The following is a 26509-nucleotide window of genomic DNA, read 5'->3' as shown; positions in this document are numbered from 1 at the left end:
CTGCTTTTACACACGCACTCACATAAGCTCAGCGATTCTCTGCGCGATCAACCTCTCACATGTTTAAGCTTGCGGGAGATTTCACTTGTCATGTTTGCATAGTAAGCTAACGATTGATAAGACTATGTCAGAGGAATTGGTGCGCAAATTATCATCACTCACCAATCAGTGCTGTCGCTCTCTATACACAGTTCGCGACTGCAAAGTGAAAGCAAAAAACAAGCGCAAATTCAAATGCGATTTCAATATGTCACATATTGACAGTGGCTCACCGATGCCAATGACATAATTACCCAGCTACATTTCTGAAAGAATGCAAAAGCATTGACATATATTTTTCCTTCCTACAATAGCCCGACAGGGCAGGGAAGAGATGGTAGCCCGACTAAAAAAATCGCTAGCTCCAGGACGTCGGGCTAGCGATATTGCAAGCCCTGTATCTGATTGAGGAATCACTCATCTTTGGAAAAGAGAGTTTATTACAGAGAAATGTCTCTTTCCAAAATAAAAGCTATACTATCCGCTTCTTCTGGGCTATATTCTCAGCAGCATAAGGAGAATCATGTGCTAACGGCTGTCTAAATGACTCGGGTAAAGTTTGTAGCATGCGTGCTTGTTGTTTTTGTCTTTGCACTAGGATGATGTCGGCGTAAATGTGCAGTCATATTCGTTGTGTTCCCACTAGTGCTGTCAGGTTAATCTCGTTGAAATGACGTTAACGCCACAACACGGCAAATCTCCGTTAACGAGCTACCGCCGATCGCCCCGTGCATGGGGCTAGACGGCCAACACGTTAACGAGCTAACTGCGCTAATACACTAGCTCCCACCCATGTAATTGAGCATTGCATGGCACATCCAACATACTGTTTTACTTTAGTCCATGACTCGCTTACCTTCAGGGTCATACGTCACATGAAAACCAAAATAATTCCAAACGCCAGATCTGAATGAGGGTGGGGGAGGTCCATGTTGCAAGGAGAGCTTAACTTCTATCTTGCTAGCTTGCCCTGCGCTCTTCCTTCTGACTATGCTGTCTGTGTTGAGCGCTCAGTGGATCTGCGCTCGACAGTGCAGCCTAGGCGGAGTAGTCGAACGCAGATTCACTGAGCGCTCAACACAGACAGCATCGTCAGAAGGAAAGTTGATAAAATAAATTACAAATGTTGTATTGTTCGATACATACGCGTACCGAACCGAAAGCACTGTATCGAACGGTTCAATATCGATACGAATATCGTTGCACCCCTATTAAACATATATAAGTCACTTAGATAACTTAAAAATGTTATTGTTTGGCTTTTTGTAGTATTTTATTTGTTCCTGAGTAAATCGGTTTGGCTGAGATTAAAGTTATAGTTTTTACACAGCTGAATAAACGTCAAGCAGACAGCTGATTATCAGAAGTGTGAGATGCACGAGAATATACTCCGGTGTCCCGTTATATTTTAGATAGCAAGGAGTTTATTAAACTTCACCGAAACAATCTGCAGATTTCATTAAAATTTAATAAACTATCATCTTGTCTTTATTTTTAGTTAGCACATACCTTAAACACTTAAAGCTTTAAGCTAATGATAGTTATATAAGAGCAGATGCATGCTGGTGCAATAAGCTGTACGCTGTACGTCCAATGGATGCATGATCTGATTAGTCGACTAATCACAAAAATAATCGGTGACTAGTCGACTATCAAAATAATCGTTTGTGGCAGCCCTATTAGTAACATAAAACTTTCCTTCTCTTTGTTGCTAAGCTGCAGTTGGGACAAACTTGCAATGTCCCTCCCTCGGTCAAAACACGGCAGGAGTTTATTAGGAATGCACCAATTGTGAGATTATAGGCCAGTAGCGATCTAAACAATAATTTGATCAATAGGGGAGGTGTCATGTTTCAGTTGTTTTATTTGGTTTTCGTTGCTTTTACACCCCCCTTTGATTTGGCTATATTTAGTGTGCCAGTATCAATAGAGGGCATATGAATAGGTGCATTCATAGGATTTGGCCTCTATTTACACTAATGTGACACTAATGATATCAGACAAACAGTATCGTATATTCTGAACTCAGGATAACCGACTATGCCAAAGGTAGTACTTTGGTCTCAACAGTTAAACAGGAAGTGTCATCACCCAGTAAGTAGGGCACAGTGGTTAAAAAGACTTACTTTAAATGACTCCATTTGGTGCACTATAGAATTTGTAATATTACAGAACTGACAGTGGACACAGAAGGTCAAACTTGCATGTAAATGTTGCTAATTCACAAATCATTTCACTTCACTGCTCGACCATTAACATTACAACATGGACTGTGTCATATTATTTTTCTAAGGACTTAATTATGTAATACTGTGGACCCAAGTTAGGTCAGTGTGTGTGTGTGTGTGTGGGCTTGTTCGTACATGATAAAGCAGCAGACTGAAGTTTTAGGGTGTTTTCCCCTGGTCCTACTTTTCCTTCCAGATAGGCAGAGAAGCGAGACGGCAAGCGCCGAAGCAGCAGGACGATGAAACATTGTCCCCCACTGTCGCATGAGTGAATTATGGCACAAAAAAACAAACACACAGATTGTTGTTTTTAGGTCTGCTTTGTCCTTAAAAGGAATTAAGCCCTTTTGCACGCTGAACATGACTGTTCTCAGAGTTGATGTGGGTGGATGTTCATTTGGACTGCTTGGGCTCTGTTATGTAACAGTCGTTTCGGTTGTTCTGGAGAACAAAACATAGAGATTCAGAGACAAATGGAGCAAAGGGAACGGGTGACCAGGCAGGAGGGGGAGTGGCATGGACCCCCAAACAAAGTCTCATTTCCTTTTTCTTTTTAATGCGTGAACACATTCTCTCAGTCACCAAATCCCTTAAGGAGGATCCAGCTGAAAAGCCAAAATTACTCTTCAGGAGATTTGTTTTCACTGTAACCTTAAGGGGACTTCTCAGTTAATTTTTAAAATGGTGGGAAGTGACAGCAGGGAACAATGATTTTATATGTGAATCTTCCATTGATTTGGTGCTGCATGTTTGTGTCCTGGGCATCATAATAGGAAATATTTATGGACTTTGGCACCACCATTGCTGTTATTTCCTTGATTTCTATTTACATAGATGAATGCAGCTTCCATAATATGTTGAAGGATGCAAACAGGAAGTTTACATCCTGTTGTTTCAGTAGGTACTGCTCGGTCTTTCCTTTTTCAGTGTTTTTGCATGCATATCATTTTGGCAGCGAGAACGTGATTTGTGTTGCAGGGTGTAAAAGTACAAGTGCAAATTCTGAGCGCACTATTAAAGAAGTGAAAAACAAAAGAAAAATGACAAAAAAGAAACTCTGTGAACCAGTAAGGTTAGTCCATTTATCTAGATGAGCAGCAGTGGAAAGTCGCAGTTCTATGCAGAGACAGCACACAGATTTGCAGACTGTTGTCTACATACCGTACTTTAGCTCAGTGAAGCTCTCTTAGGACAAGCAAGGCAAGCAGGGCTTGCATCAACTCTGCTTGCCTTTGTGTAAAGTCACAGCACACGACTGCTTTAGGCGTTTACCGTCACCAGCGGGCACTGTCAGAAATATGTGGGACAGCCACGGTTTAAAGTCGGCAGGAACAAACAGTGGTCTGGAGTCTTCAGTTCACAGGTACTGTTACGCCCCAGGCTAGGGGTACAGGAACGCAACACAAGTTTGGAAGTATTGCCCCGCCCTGGTCCCCAAAACCATACACAAAGGGAAACCAATTTCTTAGTGAATCGTGATTTATTTTTCTGCACTGCAAAAGATGAAGCTCCGGGGTGAACAAAGGCCAAAATAACAAACAAAACAAGCTAAGTCAGGAGAAGGTGTTATCTAAAACCCTATGTGAAATCAAACATCAAACAAAGACAAGCGCTACACCTAACTCCCTAACTGAAATAAACAGGAGAAAACAGTGCAAGGAAAAATAAATAAGGCAGCTCACCCCTTCTGTTGCAGTGCTATTTACAATGTGCTATTTACAATGAAAACTAATGTACACACTATATACAAAACTCCGAAAAGTCGCACAAAGTCACAGGCACAAAAGTCTCAGGTTTTGGAGGCCAGGGTCAGGTCTGCTGCTGCTGTCAGTGGCTGCCCCGGGACAACTGCTGGTGAGGGATTTGAATGAAGATCACATGGCCAGGGGACCAATCAGCAGCCGTCAGCTCATCCACTCCGGGACCTGCAAAAACTTAAAGGCACAGACAACAACAGCCACCAAAACAGATTATGGACAGGGCCATAACACCCTCCTTCCCAAGACCAAACATCTCCCCTAAAGATGTTTGGCGCTTAGGGGTTCCGAAAACCACGTGACAGTGCATCTGCCAGTACATTCTCTGTCCCTTTTTTGTGATGGATCTCCAGATTGAAATCCTGTACTAAGAGGGACCATCTCATGAGCCTTTGGTTAGAATTTTGCATTCGGGCCAAAAACACGAGGGGGTTGTGGTCTGTGTACACAATGACAGGTGCTGAACTGGAACCGACATAGACCTCGAAATGCTGTAGAGCAAGCAAAAGAGAGAGAGCTTCCTTTTCAATGGTACTGTATTTCTGTTGGTGGGATTGGAATTTTTTTGAAAAGTAACCAATCGGGTGATCAACACCCTGCCCATCCTCCTGCAACAGCACCGCACCTGCACCGTTGGCACTGGCATCCACCTCAAGTTTAAACGGATGTGTGAAAACAGGGGCGGCAAGTACTGGTGTGCTGCAGAGGAGAGCTTTGGCAGACTCAAAAGCATTCTGGCATGTAGGGGACCATACGAATGGTTTTGACACACTTGTGAGACTAGTGAGAGGTGCAACTACATCTGCAAAATTCTTACAGAAGCCACGATAATAGCCGGCCATTCCAAGGAACCGGCGAAATTCACGTCTAGTGCTAGGCACAGGGAAATCTAGGATAGCCTGGATTTTAGCCAGCAGGGGGTGCACCTGTCCCTGCCCCACCTGCTTCCCTAGATAAGTTACAGTGGCCTTACCAAAGTCACATTTGGCAAGATTTAGGGTAAGGGATGCCTCTTTTAATCTTTCAAAAATCTCCATGAGTGTTCCAAGGTGTTCTGACCAAGTCTCTGAATAGGCTACAATGTCATCTAAGTACACTTCACAGTTTGCGACACCACCTAAGACAATGTGCATAAGGCGTTGGAATGTGGCAGGGGCATTTCGAAGGCCAAAAGGCATGACTGTATATTGGAGGAAGTGATCAGGAGTGACAAAAGCAGAAATTTCAGATGCACGCGGAGTGAGGGGAACTTGCCAATAACCCTTTAATAAGTCCAGTTTGGTGACAAACTTTGCGGAGCCAACCCTGTCAACACAATCCTCCATGCGGGGAAGAGGGTAGGAGTCGGGTTTGGTCACACTGTTCACTTTTCGAAAATCACTACAAAAACGTGGAGTTTTGTCTTCCTTCGGCACAAGAAGGCATGGGGAACTCCAGGCACTCGAACTAGGGACAGCAAGACCATTTTCCAGCAAGTAGGAAACTTCTTGCTGAAAAAGTGTACGTTTGGTAGGGTTCACACGATAAGCGTGTTGTTTGATCGGAGGGTGGTCACCTACATCTATGTCATGTTCGAGGACAGTAGTGCGAGATGGAGTGTCAGCAAACAGAGATGGGTAAGTATTGATCAGAGAACACACATCGGTGTGGGCAGCCTCATCTAAATGTTTTAGGTGGGATTTCAAATCATCCAATATTTCAGAGTTTCTGAGTCGGGAGCAACCCTCAGCACAAACGAAAGCTAAGCCATCACTTTCCGGGCTATACTGAGACGGGGATGCTGGCACAACTACCGGCACGGCAGACAGCGCAGCGGGGGATGAGGAGGAGTTTACACCTGCATCACGAACAAAATAAGGCTTCATCAGATTAACATGACACACACGACGCTTTCTCCTACGGTCTGGGGTACCTATAACATAATCTGTGTCACTCAGTTTCTCTTGAACCGTATAGGGCCCACAGAACTTTGCCTGGAGGGAGGATCCAGGAACGGGTAGGAAAGTCAACACTTTCTCACCCACTTCAAATTTTCTCTGCACGGACTTTTTGTCGAATTTCCTTTTCATTTTTTCCTGAGACGCGGAAAGAGCCTCGCGTGCAATTTCGCATGCTTTATGCAGACGCTCCCTAAAACAACTTACGTAGTCTAATACGTTCTGCTCGGGGGTAGCTGTGTCGGACAGATATCTCTCTTTAAGCAGCCGCAGGGGACCACGCACTGTGTGTCCAAACACCAGTTCTGCGGGACTGAAACCTGTGGACTCCTGCACACTCTCCCTTACCGCTAGAAGAAGAAGTGGCAGACCCTCATCCCACTCTCTTCCTGACTCGAGGCAGAACTTCCTCATCATGGCTTTTAAAGTCTGGTGGAAACGCTCAAGCGCACCCTGTGATTCGGGGTGATATGCACTGGATTTTCGATGCTTGATGGATAGCGATTTTAAGACCTGAGCGAATATCTTGGACATGAAGTTAGACCCTTGGTCCGTTTGAACTGATTTCGGCAAACCGAAAGTGGAGAAAAAGTTTACTAGTGCTCTGACAATGGCTTTGACTTTGATAGTGCGTAACGGAATAGCCTCGGGGAAGCGTGTGGCGGCGCACATTAAAGTCAAGAGGTACTGATGTCCTGACTTTGTTTTTGGAAGCGGACCTACACAATCGATGATTATGTGCTCAAATGGTTCCCCTAAAGCCGGGATTGGATGCAATGGAGCGGGAGGAATAACCTGGTTGGGTTTTCCACTGACCTGGCAAACGTGGCAAAAACGGCAATACTTGGTCACATCAGACTTCAAACCTGGCCAGAAAAAGTGACGCAGAATACGATGGTAAGTTTTCCTAATTCCTAAATGTCCAGAGAAACTGTCATGTGCGAGGCTGAGCACTTGGGGTCGGAATCTTTGCGGTACAACCACTTGTTGAAATACATTCCAGCCAAGATCACTAGATGAGGGAGGATGCCATTTGCGCATTAACACCTCATTTTCAATGCTGTAGACACGGGGATTCTGATCGCTTGAATTCGCGGCGAGGAAACATTTGGCCAAAGTCGGGTCATTCTGTTGCGCATGAATGAAATCTGTTTTGTTTACCTCAAAAGACAGGTCAGGTGTAGCGGGTAGCATTTTATCAGACACACATTTTTCGGCTTTTTCCACAGGTAGTTCAGCATTCTCAGGAACAGCTTCAGAACATAGAAAAGAGTCAGACAAGTCAACATCACCATATTTGCGCTTGTGGGCGCGTGTGACAACACAGGCAGGAAAAACAGAGGGCAGACTGTCAGCAGCAGGCTCAGAAACAAAAACAAAATCATCGACGGGGTTTTCAATTACTTCAGGGATCGGGAAAACTTTTCCATTGGCTAGATCATTCCCCAGAATCATAGTAACCCCCTGCACGGGCAAGCGAGCGCGCACCCCAACTGTTACCGGGCCCGAAACTAGAGGTGACTGTAGGAAGACTCTGTGCAGCGGAGCTCGTAACACACTCATTTTCACTCCCCACACGAGAGCATCAGCACCACAAAATGAGTTACTTGAAAAAGGCAACGCGCTTTCCAAAATGAGAGACTGGGCAGCCCCAGTGTCGCGCAAAATTACAATCGGCACGTGATCCTTCTCTATTCCAGTCAGTGAGGCGAACCCTTGTGAAATGAATGGTCGGTAACTGCTGTCAAGACTGTCATTTCCTGGTTCATCACTGACGGGATTAGGAGTAGGAACCGACTGAACAAAACCAACGCTTTTTGGCTTTTTCCATGTGTGAGTTTGCTCTTTGCGACGGAGCGACGGACAATTGGCAATGAGATGGCCAGTATCATGGCAATAAAAGCATTCTCGGACAGTCATGGGGACCTGATCAGGGCGCGTTTGACGCTTAGGAGAAACCCTCAAACTCCTCGCAGGTTTAGACAACGGCGCACAGTCATGGCGCACAGCTGAAAACGTAACGCGATGGGTCAACACAAACTCATCTGCGAGAACAGCAGCTTTAGACAACGAATCCACCTTTTGCTCATTGATATATACCACAACATTTTCTGGAAGACACGTTTTGAATTCCTCCAGCAGGACCAATTCTCTTAGCTGAGCAAAGTCCTTCACTTTACTTGCAGCTAACCACTTATCAAACAAGACAGTCTTCTCCCTGGCAAACTCTACATGTGTTTGGTTGGCAGATTTTTCACACGACCGAAACCTCTGGCGATATGCCTCTGGAACTAGCTCATAAGCCCTTAAAATAGTGGATTTCACAATTTCATAATCCAGGCTGTCATCAATAGACAAGCTCGCGCACACTTCCTGTGCTTTCCCCACCAATTTACACTGCAGCAACAAACTCCACACATCCTTGGGCCATTTCAAAGTGGTTGCGATGCGTTCAAAGGCATTAAAGTAAGAGTCAACCTCACTTTCCCTGAAAGGTGGCACTAAAGCAATTTGCCTGCTTGCATCAAATTGGGCAGAGGAGAATGAATCAGAAGATTTACTCACAATTTTACTCACTGGGGTAGAGGTAACATTGCGCTGTCGGGAAGGATCCAGCTCCATAGCCCTTATGCGGAGATGCATAAGCTCAACTTCTTTGGACTTAGTCGCAAGCTCCACCTCCTTCAGGCGAAGGGCGAGCCCAAGATCCTCCGTAACCAATCCTGTTGATTGTCCGGCTGGGCTAGCGTTTGGGATCCGAATGGCAGCAGGAGCCTCCGCCCCTGGCGACACCCGTCCACTGGCAGCTTGTGGGATGGTTGCAGCAGCTTCTGCTCCCGCATCCACCACCAAACCTCCAGTCGCCTCAACCGGCCGAGGTTTCGACTTCGCAAATACCCCCTTATCCACCAGCTGAGCTGTCAGGCACTGCTTAATTTCTGCCTTTTTAGCATGTAAAGGCACACTAACATTAAACAAATCTGCCACCAACAACAAATCCGCCTTTGTGCATCGATCCAACTTATCCACGGTGGGTTGTAGTGCAAAATCATCCACATCAAAAGTCATTGTGACTAGACCACCCCCAACACTACAAGAAAACTGCCAACCAAAAACTGCAGGCAACCCACAAAACACAACGAGCAAAAAGAACGGCAAAAGAAAAAAAAGGACGAGCCCCCACTTTATGTTACGCCCCAGGCTAGGGGTACAGGAACGCAACACAAGTTTGGAAGTATTGCCCCGCCCTGGTCCCCAAAACCATACACAAAGGGAAACCAATTTCTTAGTGAATCGTGATTTATTTTTCTGCACTGCAAAAAATAAAGCTCCGGGGTGAACAAAGGCCAAAATAACAAACAAAACAAGCTAAGTCAGGAGAAGGTGTTATCTAAAACCCTATGTGAAATCAAACATCAAACAAAGACAAGCGCTACACCTAACTCCCTAACTGAAATAAACAGGAGAAAACAGTGCAAGGAAAAATAAATAAGGCAGCTCACCCCTTCTGTTGCAGTGCTATTTACAATGTGCTATTTACAATGAAAACTAATGTACACACTATATACAAAACTCCGAAAAGTCGCACAAAGTCACAGGCACAAAAGTCTCAGGTTTTGGAGGCCAGGGTCAGGTCTGCTGCTGCTGTCAGTGGCTGCCCCGGGACAACTGCTGGTGAGGGATTTGAATGAAGATCACATGGCCAGGGGACCAATCAGCAGCCGTCAGCTCATCCACTCCGGGACCTGCAAAAACTTAAAGGCACAGACAACAACAGCCACCAAAACAGATTATGGACAGGGCCATAACAGGTACAAAAATCTGATATTAGATCAAACAAACTGATTTTTTGTGTGCTGCAGCACATGATGTGGGGCCATCATGAGCCATAGGCATACTATCCTATCCTCATCCATACAACTGTCAGTGAAGTTGTGGTTGTGGAACTTATGCATAAACATATCCAGCCGTCATCTTGTTTGGACTTTATGCCATAGGTAAGTCACTTGAAAATGACCTTTCTGAACAGGAGATCAGGAGAAGTTTGGAAATGGATTGGATTGGTTGGAATTCAGAACAGGGGACTGATAGTGAAATGGTCAATCTCAGAAATCTATTCCCTTCTACTGATCCAGTCTAACAATCTGTGCAGCATATCAATGTAAATTTAACCGAGACGTATGCTCGCATATATGGGTGCCAAGCATCGTCTGTCTGTGCTTGAAGGTTTTAAAGATGGAAACAACTATCACAAATCATGTTGGAAATTCTGTTATTATCTACAGCTTTAATTAATTTTCAGCAGTGCATTCACAACTCAGCAGATCAGGTCTGAAGAAGTCAGTTTTGAGGTGGTCAAGCAGTCAAAACAAGTTTCAAGTTGGAATAACCTGAAAAGTTTCGCTGATTTGACTAAATTTTTGAATGCATCACCAAATCTCTGTCTTTAGAGTAACTTAAGCCCCATCTTGCCACCTCAGGTTTCCTGCAGCACCAAACTCCAACCGCATTGTGGCCTGTGGTCATTCTACTTCTGTGAAATCTTTGACCAACAGTTATGTATTCATTTACAGTTAGATTTATACTGTTTCAAATTATAGCTGTCAAGGTCACAGACTCTGAAGCAGTGTACACCAGTGTTATCCTTTTTTAAAATATTTTTTATATATTTTGATGCATCCTGCATTTAAAATTAAGTTTAAAAAAGCCATTACAGTAAAATACTCAAACATTTTATTTTATATTAAAGAGAAAATCGTTGTGTGATTACAAACTCGGTGAGCCACATGCCAGTATATTAGATTTTTAGTCACTCACCACTGTTTACTGCCAAGTTACTGTAGATCATTTTTAAATAAATTTAAAGAGAGAGGAATGTTCTTGTGTGTGTGTGTGTGTGTGTTTCTGCCATAAATAGACATTTTTAAAACCAATGTGATGTTTTCTACTGGCTGTTTTTGTGAATGTGTGTGAGCGAGGTTGCGGCAGATGGACATGGGTTGAGAAATAGGTCATGCTGAATTCCTGTGGGAGGACACACACATACACACTGCATCTATGTTTAGAACTGGAAATGCTTAGACAAAAGCATTTTTTGGCCACAAGATGCACATTAACCACACACACTCAAGCACACACGCTTACTGCAGCTGCTGATGTGTACGGGATCACACACGTGTATGTTTGCACAGATATGACTCTGCATTCATGCAGAAAGTTGTTGTCATGGCAACCACGGCTCCTGTCATTCCACTTCCTTCACTTTTTATTTTGTCTTTTCCTCCCACTTTACTATTTCCTGTGTTTCATTCTTGTCTTTCTTTATTTGTTTCTTCATTTCTTCTTTTCTGCTTCCTGTACCGCATTCTTAGTATGTGGTTTCGTTTTTTGTTTTTTTTTCTGTTTTCCCAAGGGACTCCTGAATATATATTTTTTTTAACTTCAAAGTTTTGGTAGGAATCATCATCAGATATTTCAAGAGTCAAGCAAAGGCAGGGGAGGGATCATCAGCAGCAGTAACTCTATTAGCTTCAGGGTTGCAGATGAAGAATTGCTAAGATTGCTTCCTTAAGGGCCATCAACACAGGAAGAAACTTGCTCTTTGCGTGCGTGTGGCTTTGTCATGGATGGGTGGTTGCTTGTTCACATTCTAGGTTCTGCTTGCTTAGATAACCCTCTGATGTATTTGCTATGTCTCATGTCAATCAGCAGCATTCTAAACTCTCAACTTTGATTCAGTTGCTTTGAAGCTGAAAAAAGGTTAACTTCTCAGTGGCTAGTTTTTGTCGCTAATATGTCAGGGAAGTTGCTGCACTATCTAGTCACTTACTATCTGTGGTCTCTGGTCACCACATTGCTGCTAGCTATAACTTAGTGTTTTCATATCTATAGTTCGTTTACTTTGGTCCAATTCAGTTGATGAATTTGTAAACTTGTAGCTTTTTCCCGTGGTTTGGTTTCTTTTGAGACAGAAAAATCCAAGCGATATCTAAGTGAACCAAAATGCATCACTACAAACCAAGTAAGAATGGTTTTGCAGTGACACATTTCAGTTTAAAGTATCTGGGGTGGAGCAACAAAGGTGCTGTGTTCTGGACCACTGGAGAATATTACGTTCATTTCACAGTGACTTGCTAACTTGTACTGTGCTGTTGCATCCCAGAATGCAAAGGATTCGTGGCTACCAGAAGGAGTTTCGCTTAAACTTGCAATATACACCTGGTAGTTGGGGTCTGATTGTATTCGGATCACCTTCAAACCATAATTGAACCACTCTGGAATTTGTTACGACCTGAACAGACACCACCACAGACACTGCATTAGCCTTATTAGCCTAAATGAACGGAACTGTTGGTATCCACCAGGACACAGGCTGGTTAGAGGTTCACATTTTGAGTCATACTGAATTTATAATTTCCACTTTATTCTAAAAGGTGGCTAAAGCTATAGTTTAGGATGAGCCTCTCTGTGATCGACAAATAACTAAGGCGTGGGAATGTGTTACATCCAGTTTCAACACAACAAGATGGTGACAACTGAAGTGATGTCGTAGTTCTTACATCTATCTTTTATACACGGTATATGGATGTAGCAACTTCCAACATTGACCACATATCTAAAATGGTGAAATCTGTTGCTGGTGAAAGAAGACATTTTTCACATGATTTGCTTCCTATAGGCAAGGGCAGCCTTCCTCACGAACTGTCCAATAGTCAGTGGGAACAAAAATCAAAAGGGTGGTTTGTGGTTATCAAATATCAGCGTATTCGTTTCTTGGTGTTTTGGTTGGTGTCTGAGTATCTTTTCAGGGCTGCAGCAGTTGGCAGCAGCAGTTACTATAACAAAGCTGGTTTTCATCATTGTCCTCATCAGCAGTAACTCAGTCTGAGGCAGCAAGTTTTTCGCCCAGTGGCACCTTCAGCATCCTGGAGCTACTCCACCCGTCTGAGAGCCGGCTGTTTCCTTTGTAGGCAGCAAGTGATGAGAAAACCGCCAAGAAAAACCCCTTCCCCTTCCTTCCCTACAAACCAAGTGCTTCCCTTTTTGAGGACCCTCATTCACATCAGCTGCGTACCGTACCCTCATCCATCATAGCTACCTTCTAATTAACGTAAAGCTGATTCTAACCTGAACCTTCAAACCCAGTCTTACACATCAGAGTCATTTCATGGTCTAGTCCACTGGTGTCTGCTCTCTGAAGTTTGTGTACTTTTTTTTTTTTTTGCTGTTATGTGTCCGTGGAAAATTCATGGGCCCATTATTACTTTACGATAACAAACACGGCATTGTTATCGTTCTAACTGAATGCTTACAGCTGCTGTCCATTCCAGCTGTTACACTCGTGTTAAACATAACTCCACAGAACTTTACAAGCTCTGTTCAGCTCCAGTATACTGCTAATTGACAAAAATAGAAAGTGGGATGGAACTATTGGATAAAATCATCAAGTAAGTTTGGAATAACAACCACTCATTCAGAGTTCAGTGCAAAATATTTTCTACCTCTAGCCACAACAACCCTCCAAGTGCAGCTTTAATTGAACGTTATTTAAACACAACATCAAAATGTGAAATATTGTATTTTGTTATGTATATTCAAATTTAAGAGGTATGTGACAGTAACAAAACACTTGACAACTGAAGTGACCTTATTACTGATAGTTGACTGGGAATTGAAATGTCATTTCTGTTTGAAGATTCAACTTCCTCAAATGTTTCAATCTACATATCACCACAAATTGTTAGAAACTGTGTGAAAATGTCTTGTGTGTGTAAAAGTTTACACGAGTGAACAGTTATAGCGGTAACCACAGAGTTATTTCAGTGTTCACTCTAGCTTTTGCTCAGCTGTATAATCCTTGACTCATCTCCCCTCGTTATTATTCTGTTTTTTTCTCATGACATTTTCTGTCCTCTCTCTCGCTCTCTCTCTCTCTCTCTCTCTCTCTCTCTCTCTCTCCTTTTCTGTGTTGTTTTCTGCAAATGTGTTGGTTCTAGTTTTGAACTCTACACCTTTTGTTCTAACGCCGCACTAAGTATCTGGTTTAAAAGTGTTGCTCTATACTAGTCTGTTGTGTTTGTGTGTGCCTGCCTGCACATTTGTGTGTGTGGTGTAAAGCCTGTCATTACTGTACTACAGGGAGGAGTTCCTGTCCAACCAAAGGATGCAGCTGCATCACATGCTCAGAGAACATTTTTACATTCGAGGTCTTCAGACAGGCGCAGCCTGACTCTGCAGAATTCAGAGTTAAACCATCAGGAGCCAGCAGTCTTTGGTAATATGAGAAACATATTCATGCACTCTCAGCCAATACAAATGCAGCAAATCTCTGACAAGAATGGTAGCTCACAGGCAAAACATCTTTCTTATCTGCACTGGCCAGAAAAATAGTGACAGTTAAGAAAATTACGATGATGTTCATCACGTTATTTCCTGAAAATTCAGTCTCTTAAGATACAATGCATACTCATGTAAATAGCTATAAGTCTTCAACCAAAATTTAAAAAACTGGACTTATGCAGGAAGTAGACAACAACAAACTACGCCCACTACTTTAACACTATAACTGTGATCTTTTTGTGTTCAAAACCTAATTTTAAAACTATAAAGCAATTGTTTTTAATCATAGCCTTAACTTGCATGCAAGTTAGACATGCAATTCACAAGCAAGAAATAGCTATCCCTCAGTCCTCCTGGATTCAAAAGGATAGTTAAAAATAAAAGAAAAATACAGTATGGCAAATGTAATGCCTTGCAGAATACTGCTTGTAGAATGATAGTCTTGTGTTTGTGATCTGTCTTGTCGGTTTCGTGCTGCTGAAGTGAATATTTATTTTAGTGTCACTGCAGGAAATTGTTTAGCTAAAGTGGTTAGCCGCGGATAGTCTGTAAACTCCGGTGACCAGTTTGGTTCATGAATGACAGGCAAAACAATAACCAGATACGTGACTATTTACTTTTGGTATATGCATTTTAAAAAGCAGAAGCATTAATCAAGAACAAAGCATAGTGACAGCATAACATTACATGGCGTGGTTGAAAGTAGGGGCACAATACTGATTTATACAGAGTATGTATTACGCTACAACAAGTTGGGGTTATGGGGATGTCTACGGAACCGGCGTATAATGATGGCTAAACTGAAACACTTTACAGTGGATAATAACTCCAGAGTAGCTTATGTTGCAACCAGGCAGTAATAATGGTATTATTGTAGCTATGCTTACGGTTGGATGCATGCTTCGGCAGATAACATGCTCTGTTTTTGTTTTTGGATGATTTCAGTCAGATTTTTTGCAAACTTAGTAGTCTGCTTCCTTGAGAATTTAAGTAAATATACTACGTGTAATTGCTGAGTAGCACAACTATTTGGTGTCCCTTTGGTCACATTAGTTAATGCTCTGCTCTATGTGGTGGGTAAATAAGCAGGCTAATGAATTTAAAAGTAGCTAAACTTAAACAGATGTGAACATGGTCATTCTTTAGATCTTCTTTTATTTCCTCAGTCTCCCTTCCTTCCTTCCTTCCTTCCTTCCTTCGTCCTTTCTTCCTCACCCCCGCCACTTCTCCCTCCCTCTTTGTTGTCGCACTGTATTATTGTTAGATGACAGAGCTCTGTGTTAATCAGTGGGCACGAAAACATTCTCGTGTCTCAGCTGCTCAGCCTCCACATTCTTGCAGTGGCTGCAGTGTCTGTATAGTACAAGTCTTTGTATGACAAGCCGGGCTCTCACAGTTCACGTCACTAACACACTTACTGCTCTTTATCTCTAATGTCTTTCAAATAGTTTAGCTAGCTTTATATATTTCTCACAGATTGTGTCAGCCTGTCTTTTTAATTGTTGTTGTTGTTGTTCGTATTTTATGTTGTTTGATTTAGTTTCTCAGACGTAATGGAAGGAAAATGGTGTCTCAGCTTTGTCAAAAAATAGACAAAAAAAGGGTTCAGTTTTCTGTTAGCCTGCAGGCTGCCTCATGACCCTCATATTAACTCAAACAGTTTATGTAATTGGGGAAATTGGATTACTCTGAGCAGAGCACAAAGTATCAGTGCATGCTTGGTAAGAACTAAAAATGCCCTTACACTTGTTCTGTCTGAAAAATGCAGTGTGAAGCTGAAACACTACGTTAGTGCACACGTGTTCCTAATGAAGAACACGGAAAGAGCTTAAAACATATTAAACTGTAGAAGCTGTCATCAAATTTTGGGGTTATACTTGTTGACTTCTGACATTGGTTTGCCAGGTAGAGATGTCTGACAAATTAAGAGCTCTAGCTCGATTTGTATCTCAGCTCATGTGGAGGTTTTGAAGTGGTGTGTTAGACTGTCATCCAAGTTGGTATTGAGAGATCTAGAGAAACAACAGCGAGATGCATTAAAACTGTTCTGATGTTACATATGCCTAACAACAGATACTGTGATATCACAACTGCTGCAGACTGCCTTATTGTGAAAGACACGATGGCAGAAAGCAAAGTCGAAAATGTTGGATTTAAGCAGCCGAGGAAAGTAACTGAACGTCGTTACCAGCTCCCTGCACATATGCTTCTTTTAAAGAGACACCAGACAGAGTGTAGAGACATTTCACTACCACCTCAGATTGGTGGTCAAATCTCACATCTGATCCATGTACAAGCCTCACTGCCCTCTTCACTGACACAGTAAAGCACTGTGCCTTATTCATTCATGTACTTATTGCCTTGGAGCGTAACCAGACCACATTTCTTGAATTTGTACTGAGGATATATGCAGAATGTTTTGTTTTTTATTTCTTTTTATATTTGTAGGATTGTGTCCTCAAAACTTTAGTTTTTGTATTTTGTTACATATATTTATGTTATTTGATTAAAGCACAGCTGTGTAATGGTCTATGGTACATTTATTATGTTCAACTTCAGACAGAAAATATATATTTAAATTACAAATTACCCAGATATCTTAAATGAAGAGTAAAAAGGAACTGTTAAGCCTAACAGATATAGTGATTTATATGGTCATATATATTGATATTACTGATACAAAACAAGTTATCATGGTAAGGTGGGTGTTTTTTTTCTATATTGCCCAGGCATAGTCACATGGTGTCCTAAACATCTTATTAGAACCCTTTTTTTTCATGTTTTCCTTTAATTTTTCACTTCTTTTATGCCAAAATCAAAATCCCCAGCAAGCATATGTAATGTCTTCACAGTATTGTGTTGACCGTACTAAATCACTGTCACTGCTCTGATGTGTCTTGACTCAGTAAAACTGAAATACATGAAATTGTATCCTCAAAGACTGCACATTAATGTAACACTCACAACGCTGCTGCAGTTATGTCCAGTCTACTGTGCTGACGCAAGTCAATAAAACTTCCTTCAGATGGATCAGATGGATTAAAAGGCTTTTAATAGGAAACATCTGCACAGGAAACAGTTTGTTAAAAAAAAAAAATACAAAACCCGCCTGCTTTATTATCTCTGTGCTGTCTTTATCCCACAGTTGTTGTTGAATTATTTTTTATTGTGAAGGATCAGTTTTGTATTTCAAAGTTTTTTTTCTTTTTAAGGGAAAAAAAGGTGTAACTGTTATGTTAACTTTAGTGGACTAGAGTTCATTAGGTACACCTGGTTTACTGTTCGTTAACGCAGATGCCAAATCAGCCAATCACCAATTTCAGTCAATGGCAGCAACTCAATGTATTTAGGCTTGTAGACTCGAGCAAAGACAAGACGACTTGCTGAATGTCAAACTAAGTGGAGAAGACGGGCTAAGTGACTTTTAATCTGGCATCTTTGCTGGTGTCAGAGTATTTCAGAAACTAACTGTGATTTTCCTGCACAGCCATCTTTAGGGTTTACAGAGACTCCAGCGGCATAACACAGCATGCCACAAGGCTCAAATCACCTCAAACTGGTTTCTTGAACCTGACAATAAGTTCACTGTGTGTAAATCACCTCCACAGTCACCAGATCTCAGTCCAGTAGAGCATGGTGCATTGTGGATGTGCAGCCAACGGGATCTACAGTAACTGTGTGAAATCTCTGAAGATTTTTCCAGCACCTTGTTGAACCTGATCTTGAATCTGTTGCAAACAGTTGAGGCAAGGGGTAGTAGCAAACTAAAGAACTGCCCAGTAAATGATTAGTCTCCTGGTACCGCTGACTGGTTTATACACATTCATTCATTAATCAGTGGTTTCCCTCCTCACACCAGCAGCAGTGTAGGTGAAGTCTGGCTCTAACAAATTGTGGGGTATAAACGAGGAAGCTCAAGAGATAAAGTATCAGTTTTCACAGTTGAATTTCATCTAATTGCAATGTTCATAATCCCACACGTTGTCCTAGATGTCTGAGTTGGATTGACAGTGAATGGGAGAAAAATACTCATGTGTTGTTTCACATCTTAAAAAGATGCTGAATCAGGTTTAGGCGAAGTAAAGTCATTGTGTTCCTGCAGCAGGCTTCTTCTCTTTCTTCTTCTTAAGTCAGAGGTCACACAGTGGCAGCAATAGGTCATTTCCTTTTTCATATGAGAGGGAGAGTGTTGTTATTAACACAGGAAGCCCCACGCCTGCTTCTCAGGGTGTGCGCGTGTGTGCGTGTGTGTGCGTTTTGTATTTACAGCATGAAGACTTGTAGCTTTTAGGAATACCCCATAACAGATTACTATCTAATGGCTCTGTAATGGGTTCTTGTGAAACTAATCCAGAGCTTAAATTTGCAGTTGATTGGGAGTACCTTGTTATTGTTTAGCAGCATCAGGGCCTCGGGATGGAGATTATTTAAAATGGTTCATTAGGCATTAAACCTTGAATAAAATGCAACATACAAAAGTGTGGGAAAATTGATGTCAGAGGGCTTAAAAAAAGATGTATGGCTGAAAAGGACTACATTTAAACAGCAGGTTTCGCCTTTACGCCCTTACTGGTTTAGTTGTAGCCTCAAGCTACGTTCACGCCATACCTGAGTTACCATGTTTAACATTTTCTTTCTTCTTACATCAAAACACAAGTAATAACTGCAGCTGAAGTTTGAAACTTATTTGCTTTATTTTCTTTTCTTAAAAAGGGTATCTACAGTAGAAAAACTCTCATCACACTCAGTCACACAGTGGCTCCTTAAATATCAGTCATGAACTTTGTAAAGTCAATTGAATGAACTGGATGGATCATCCCCAGAAATAAGCCCATTGTCAGTGATACTGGATCCTGCCTTTTCACTCAATATTGCACAGATGTCCAATCCAAACAACAATTCGCTGCATCCCTAAAATATGTTGTTGCCATAGTGCCAAGTCCATCCATCCAAGTGTAGGATTTTAACAGGTACCATCAACAAAACACGAAACTTCAGAAACGGTCACAGGTGCGTCTGTGTAAACACTCAGTCAGGCCTGAGCGCTGGTATTGCTGATATGAGTGAAAAGAAGATCTATGTATGTCATGGGCTAAATGTCCTGAGGCCTGCATCATCACTTGTGTCACCTTACATGGCCTCACATATAGATACAGTCCAATGTATCTTGACAGATGTGTGTCTGTAGGATCGACATGTCCTTAATCTGTCCCTGTGTGTCTCGTGGTTTATAGTAGGTCACTGCAGCTTTGAACGCATTACAGTTTCCACAGTGTTGTTTTGGAGATTAATAAGAGCATTAACGGTGTTGAACGCACCTTACGCTCACACTCACACATACGCCCTGCCAGTAATAGCTTTGTGTTGTTGTGAGTTGAGTCAGCTTGCTGCCGTTTGCTCACCGGATGAAAGCAGGACCGGCGGGCTCTTTGTTTCTTGTTCAGTGTTTTAAATAGCACTTCCTGTTAATGTGTGATCCATGATGCAATGCGTTCTACGTGTGGCTGATGCCCAGATGCAGCTGTGACTTTCTTTTTTTCTCTTTGTTTTTTAAATTGATGAAAGCCTGCTACACTTGTGCCTCAGAGGAGCTGTTTGTACAGTTTGGTGTTTGTACTATTCACCAGCTTACAAAGCACATTCAGTAAAAGTGCCCTATTTTCATTGTCATTTATTTTTGTAGACATTTTTATGATGGAAAAATATATATATCTGTTCCTGTGTGTCATCATAGTTAAGTCAAGGGACAGAATTTGTATGAAGGTCATGGTTTTGTTGCTGCATTTTTCTGCATATTTCTTACCTGGTCTTCCAGCTTAGGCTTGGAGGAGGTGGAGCCTATCCCAGCTGTCACTGGTTGAAAAATGGCCCACACCATCTTAGCAACATTAGCATGGCATTGGCAGAAGCTAATTGCTATATTAGCTATATTATATGTGATGTGACATTTTCTTTACACTGTGACTGAATATAAGCTTAGCTAAGAAACATGATATTGTTGAATAATGAGCTGGCAGTTCAGTACATCTCTGGATTATTTATATCACAACAAGGTACTTTATATTGTAAGGTAAAGGCCCTACATTATTCTGGAGAAGACCCTAACTATCAAGAGACCCCCTGTGAGCAAGCACTTGGTGACAGTGGGAAGGAAAAACTCCCTTTAACAGGAAGAACCAGTATCAGGGAGGGGCAGACATCTGCTGTGACAAAAGACAAAAGAAACATCCACAGGCAGAAAAGAGACTGCATTCAGACTTTATCCTCTCATTGGTCACTTATTAAGGCAGAGTCGGTGTCTGGTGCAACAGCATTTTTTAAATTGGCAAGTCTCTGCACTCATTCTTATGGACACACATTTGTATTCAGTTTGTATTCTTTCATATTGAAGCTGAGTTTTTCCAACATAGATGCTTACTGTCACTTTCTGCAACCAGTTCAGCTCCCTCTACAAATAAAAAACACAACTGCTGTGAGATGATTTGTTGCTTTGGTCTGTTTAATATCAAATAAAAGAATTCCGGATTACTCCTGGTTGTTAGGCAGTACCTCTCTTGTTCCATAACTCTGGAACATTAGTATAACAAAAAAAATAGCAACGAGGTCTCTGCTCATAGTCTTGCTGGATATTAATTGAAAACCGTGACTATAAATACTGAATACAAAAGTACAACATGACTTTTCCCCGATTGTTTCCACCAGAGGAAATGAACTCTTGTGCTGTTCTTGCACCATTAACAAAACAAAATGTGTTTTTCAAGAGGCTCAGAGTTCAGCCTCGGCAGAACAATGTGGAATAATTGCACTGACATTTCTTGGCCTTACTGGGTTGCTGATAACTGAAGTTGATATTATTGTTGCTGAGTTACGGCAGGAAGTGATGTCACCAGTCCTGGCTTGAGCAGCTGACCTGAGTCCTCATGTCAAATGCTGAGTTCCTTGAGTCTGACGTCAGTCGTACCTCAGATTCACAGTCCTCTGCTGGCGTGTCTGTGGTGCTCCATGTTACAAGGGAAGAGAGAATTTAGTCCAAAATCTGCATGTTGTACAATACACGGAGCGAGAAATCTTAATGCATGTGTTATTGTTGGGTGTGCAAATAGGTGTATAGTGCATTACAGCAAATTGTTGTAGGTCCAGCTCCGACGAGAGTGATTACAAAGTTTTATATCGTACTGAAATATATTTAATTACCTTATAAGCAATGTTTTACAGAGACTTTAACACCAACAGCAAATAAAACACAGCCCGGGTTATCCTTCTGTCATCAAATAAGTCACTGAATTTAATCAAAATTGAGGACTGTATGAGTTATGTATATGTTAAATCAGGTTACCATATTTTTAATGAAAACTACAGTGTATAAAAAAAATTGATGGAGGCAATATGAGGTCACCCATTGATTTGTGGACTGTTTGGGCTGTCGCAGTCTTGGCCCTTTGAAACTAGACAACAAATTTAGGGAGGAACTGACTAAGAACCTCAAGTCACTATGCATGCCATGTCTTAAAACATGGCATCACCATCTATTGTACTCAGGGCCGAACTGAAAACCAATTCAAACTAGCAACTTGGGCTATGCTTACTAAGTTTATGGAGGAGGTAAACTGTTTTCTCAGATTCCATCCAGTCAGACTGTTTAAAGAGCCACTCCTCTGATTTTTACATAAGAAAAAGGACACATTGGATTCATTTTCAGACCTTTATATGAGTCTGTGGTGCTACCTGTCTTTCAACTTATTTTTGATTTTTATTACAATTAACACACCAGATGTCAAAGTCAAAGTTTGTTTTTGTTTTTTAAAACGTTTAATATTTCATTCAACTACTACTCAAATTGCTACCTTTGCATCTTTTATTATTGCAATGTGTCCTTTAATTGTTCTAAACGTTGTTTTTCTTGGTTTCCATTGCAGACCTGTCAAAAAACCGACTAACCGACGTCCCCTCAGAGGTATGCCATCTGGTTGCCTTGGAAACACTAAACTTGTACCACAACTGCATCAGGTCCATCCCAGACAGCATCATCAGCCTGCAGTCGCTCACCTCCTTAAACCTCAGGTACACACATCGACATACTTGGTGTCACTGCTGTTTTACGATATGGGAACATTTTCTGCAGCAGGGACTGAGGGAGTGAAACCTCTGTTTTATGAACATCAGGCAAGCAGTACATTTTGATTCCCATTAACTAGGTATTAAACAACACTCTGTGTTTTTGCATAAATGCAGTAGAATAATGTGATGCTGCATAATTTTAGCATATTTTAAATACTTTCTTCAGACAGATGGAGTTTTACACTCACTGATGCTGCATCACAACTGTTGAGCTGCATGCTTTGATTTCTAAAAGGTTCCTGATACTGTGGTTCCTTTTCTCTCATATGCTGAAATACAATAAATATACAGTGTATAGTGTTTTGAGTTATGTAAAAATTGTGTGTGAAGGTAAGGAGTAAGACATTGTGCATTTCTTTCTTACTGTTTGTCATTGTGGGTGAAGCCATTTGACAGATGTACATGGTTTAAGATCAGTTTGATTTTGTCTTTTTATTCTGCTTCTTCTACCCTCATGAGAATTTGACAAAAAAAGAGAAAAAACGAGTGCACAGTTGTACAGTTCTGTGTGTCTTGCACAATACGTGGAAAAACTAGTTCTGAGAGACCATAACCTTGTCCTTATGGGTTAGGGTGTTGTAATTAGTTGTGACAACTAAAGAGAAGCCGTAGGTAACGCATTATATCAGTGTCCTCACAAAGACAGAAGGACCTGTGAGTGCGTGTGGCTCCTGTCAGATTTGAGGCTCCGCACTCTGAACACAGCATCAGACTGAATGAGAGTGACAGAGCATAAATAAAGCAGTGTTATTGTCCTTTAATGTGGGCAGACTCTGCTATTGTGTGTCAGCTTTGGGTGGTAGCGCTTTCAGTGTTCGGCCCATCTGAGCTGTTGTACTGCTGCCTGGGGTCAATGCAGGTGTGTGTCCGTGTTTGTGTGATGTGCCAACAATGCTGCAGGGTGATCATTTTGCCAAGTGTCATCCCACACAGCTGATGTTCAGTTAACTGTTAGTTAACTGTAAACCTTTGATACACTCGGCTTATGTTGATCTTCACACACTGTGCTGTTCTCTGCCTTTAAAGGTCAAGGTTTCGCCACTCTCTTCATTGTATCATATCTGTCACACTCTGCAAGTGAAGGCGGCCTGAAATGTTTTGTGACTCTACATCTCAAAGGTTAAGTGTTTGTTGTATTTTTTTGAAGACACTCTAGTTCCCACCTCTCTCCCCTGGTTTGGTTTGTGCAGGGTAGGAGAAGAGGTGTCAGTCAAATAAACTAGCAGGTTCTCAGTCTTCTAGGTCACGGTAGCCTTGAAAGCTTGAACACAAGGAGGCGACTGGACATCTTTAGGTTTGTAAAGAAGTTTCCCCTGTCATCCAAGAGGCTTCTTCAGCTACAAAAACAAATTGGTGTCCCAGGTATTTCAATACTAATGGTTGATTGTCCCCTTTGGATATCTTCCTGCGGGCCATTTACTCGTATGACCTCTGTTAGGGCGGTTTGATATAACGATATATATTGGATGACGATATAAAAACGTCTATCATTTCCTGTTACGCTATTGTTTGTTTTGTGGTGTCGTAAAATAAACTGTTTACAGCAATATTTTTTCATCGTTTTGATGGTCACTGTAGTGGCTATATTAATTTCTTAAAGTTCTCTCTTTCTCTTATATTTAATATAACCACACTACGGACGGACAAGTGCCTGTTTTTACGTCCGCTTATTTGTTTAAGCTTAAGATCCTGTTGAGACTTTTCAAAATAAATCGAATCACGTTAAAGAGTATGCAAGAGTTTACAAATGAGAAGGAAAAAAAGAGCCGTCAGGTGCTAAAAAAAAAACCTTAGACTCAAATGGTGGCCGTTACAACTTATGTCTAAAAACTAGGGGTGCAACGATACTCGAATCGATATTGAACCGTTCGATACAGTGCTTTCGGTTCGGTACGCATATGTATCGAACAATACAAAATTTTTAATTTATTTTATCAACTTTTCTTCTGACGATGCTGTCTGTGTTGAGCGCTCAGTGGATCTGCGTTCGACTACTCCGCCTAGGCTGCACTGTCGAGCGCAGATCCACTGAGCGCAGCGCAAGCTAGCAAGACAGAAGCTAAGCTCGTTGCAACATGGCAACTGCCTCAACGCTACCTGAAATTGAACCTCCCCCACCCTCATTCAGATCTGGCGTTTGGAACTATTTTGGTTTTCATGTGAAGTATGACCCTGATGGACAAAAGTAAACCAGTATGTTGGTTGTGCCACGCAATGCTCAATTACATTGGTGGGAACTAGTGCGTTAGCGCAGTTAGCTCGTTAACGTGTTGATGCCGTCCAGCCCCACGCACGGCGCGAGCCACGTAACTCACTAATGGAGATTTGCCACGTTATGGCGTTAACGTCATTTTAACGAGATTAACGCTGACAGCACTAGTGGGAACACAACGACTGCACATTTACGCCGATATCATCCTAGTGCAAAGACAAGTGGAAGCAGACAAAAACAACAAGCACGCATGCTACAAACTTTACCCGAGTCATTTAGCCAGCCGTTAGCACATGATTCTCCTTATGGGGACCTGATATGTTTAATATGCTGCTGAGAATATAGCCCAGAAGAAGCGTATAGTATAGCTTTTATTTTGGAAAGAGACATTTCTCTGTAATAAACTCTCTTTTCCAACGATGAGTGATTTCTCGATCTATCTGATCGAGAAATCACTTTTTGTTGTTGTTGTTGTTTCAGCAACATTAAATTTAAAAACTGTACTTTTGAGTTCAAATATATATTTATAATTTTAATACATGACAAATTAAAAAGGCATGAACATTTTTTTGTATCGAAAAAATATCGAACCGTGACACCAAAGTATCGAACCGAACCGTGAATTTTGTGTATCGTTGCACCCCTACTAAAAACGTATAGTGTCATGCATCGGTTAAAACACTCGAATGCAGGTAAAGGACGCCCAGCTGTAAAAACTTCACGCAAGTTGAGTTGCCCGAGATTAACAGAATTTACAGAAAATATTACATTTTTGTGATTTATATCGTTGTCAGGACGATAAATGTTTTATATCGGGATATGAGATTTTCGTCATATGGCACAACCCTACCCTCTGTTTTATGAGTCGTCACATGGGCGAAGGTGCTGTCAGTCGTTGTTTTTCTTTTGTTTGTTTTTTTAAAATGACCTCTAACAAGAAAGCCTCATTTCTGCTGTTCAATACCGAAGAAATATAAACTTTTTAAAATTATTCAAAACACTTAGCTGTGTCTCTAATTAAACCTCTGTAACTTTGCTCTGCTTCACGTCAGCAGCATCAGGTAATGTTCATATGTTGAGTCATGGTTTTCTTCAGTTTTTGATCTACTGCAAAATATTTTCAGGTTATCTGCTATAAAAAGCCAGGGAAGAAAAATTTCCTTCATGTTTTTCTGTGTTTTATCCTCAGTTATTTTAACACAAAGGCATCTGCTGTGATGCTTGCACCTCTGATGAAGTCTCACAAGTGTCATCTTTGTTGTTATACACAGATATAAAAATATGGATATGTACTCATAAATGATCAGAATTATAATATTTCTGACTGTCTGAGTCAAAATCGAATAAAACCTTGTGGAGCGGAATCTAATCGAGTATAGAAATAGAAATCGATACCCAGCCTTAATGACACTCCCAAGTTCCGAGGTATCTGGAGCATGGCATAAGGTTGAAACGGCTGTGAGACCTTTTTTTTCTCCTTTCTTTTTTTTTTTTTTTTAATGCCTTTTATTGACAAAATACATGGGATTTTACATCAAAACACATACAAAACATCCCTCAAAGTCCATTCACAATCATATACAGGGCCCGCAAAATTTCAAAATTCCTGGTAGCCCTTTGGGCAGGCATTCTTCAGATTTTGGTAGCCCAAAATAAATTTAAGTAGCCCAAATAAAAAATAAGATACTTTTTATTGTATAATATTGTAAATGAAACAAAACATCAATCAAAAAAAAATTGTTAAAACACAAATTACAACAACTGTATAAAAATTAGAATCATCAACTCAAATATTTGGTTCTAATTGAACAGAAGTTTCTGTGAACTTGTAAGAACTGTGTAGAACATGAATCAGTCTGTGTCAGATCCTGAATCTGA

The 26509-nt window shown here is 41.4% G+C and overlaps 1 protein-coding gene and 2 long non-coding RNA genes across 10 annotated transcripts in view; 2 read left to right on the top strand and 1 right to left on the bottom strand.

Annotated features, from left to right (window-relative positions):
- lrch1 (leucine-rich repeats and calponin homology (CH) domain containing 1) overlaps nucleotides 1-26509 on the top strand; it is a 108094-nt gene that overhangs the window by 21056 nt on the left and 60529 nt on the right. For all 8 annotated transcript variants that reach the window (XR_005693289.1, XM_040012556.1, XM_040012558.1 and 5 more), the window contains exon 2: nucleotides 22218-22362. Coding sequence is in view for 7 of the 8 variants with exons in the window: in XM_040012556.1 (XP_039868490.1) it covers nucleotides 22218-22362 (145 nt within the window). In the remaining variant the exon portion in view is untranslated. The remainder of the gene's footprint in view (nucleotides 1-22217; nucleotides 22363-26509) is intronic.
- Nucleotides 1627-17386, top strand: LOC120721914. Its single transcript, XR_005693290.1, has 2 exons — nucleotides 1627-3630; nucleotides 9774-17386. It is a non-coding gene; the product is annotated as an uncharacterized LOC120721914 (long non-coding RNA).
- On the bottom strand, nucleotides 20000-26370 carry LOC120721915. The gene is made up of 3 exons (XR_005693291.1): nucleotides 26214-26370; nucleotides 20500-20504; nucleotides 20000-20013 (listed from the first exon to the last, which is right to left on the bottom strand). It is a non-coding gene; the product is annotated as an uncharacterized LOC120721915 (long non-coding RNA).

Source organism: Simochromis diagramma, unplaced genomic scaffold, assembly GCF_900408965.1.
Source record: "Simochromis diagramma unplaced genomic scaffold, fSimDia1.1 OVJJ01000612.1, whole genome shotgun sequence".
Lineage (NCBI taxonomy): Eukaryota > Metazoa > Chordata > Actinopteri > Cichliformes > Cichlidae > Simochromis > Simochromis diagramma.
Note: the sequence above shows the minus strand (reverse complement) of the source record. Positions and strands in the feature narration are given on the sequence as shown.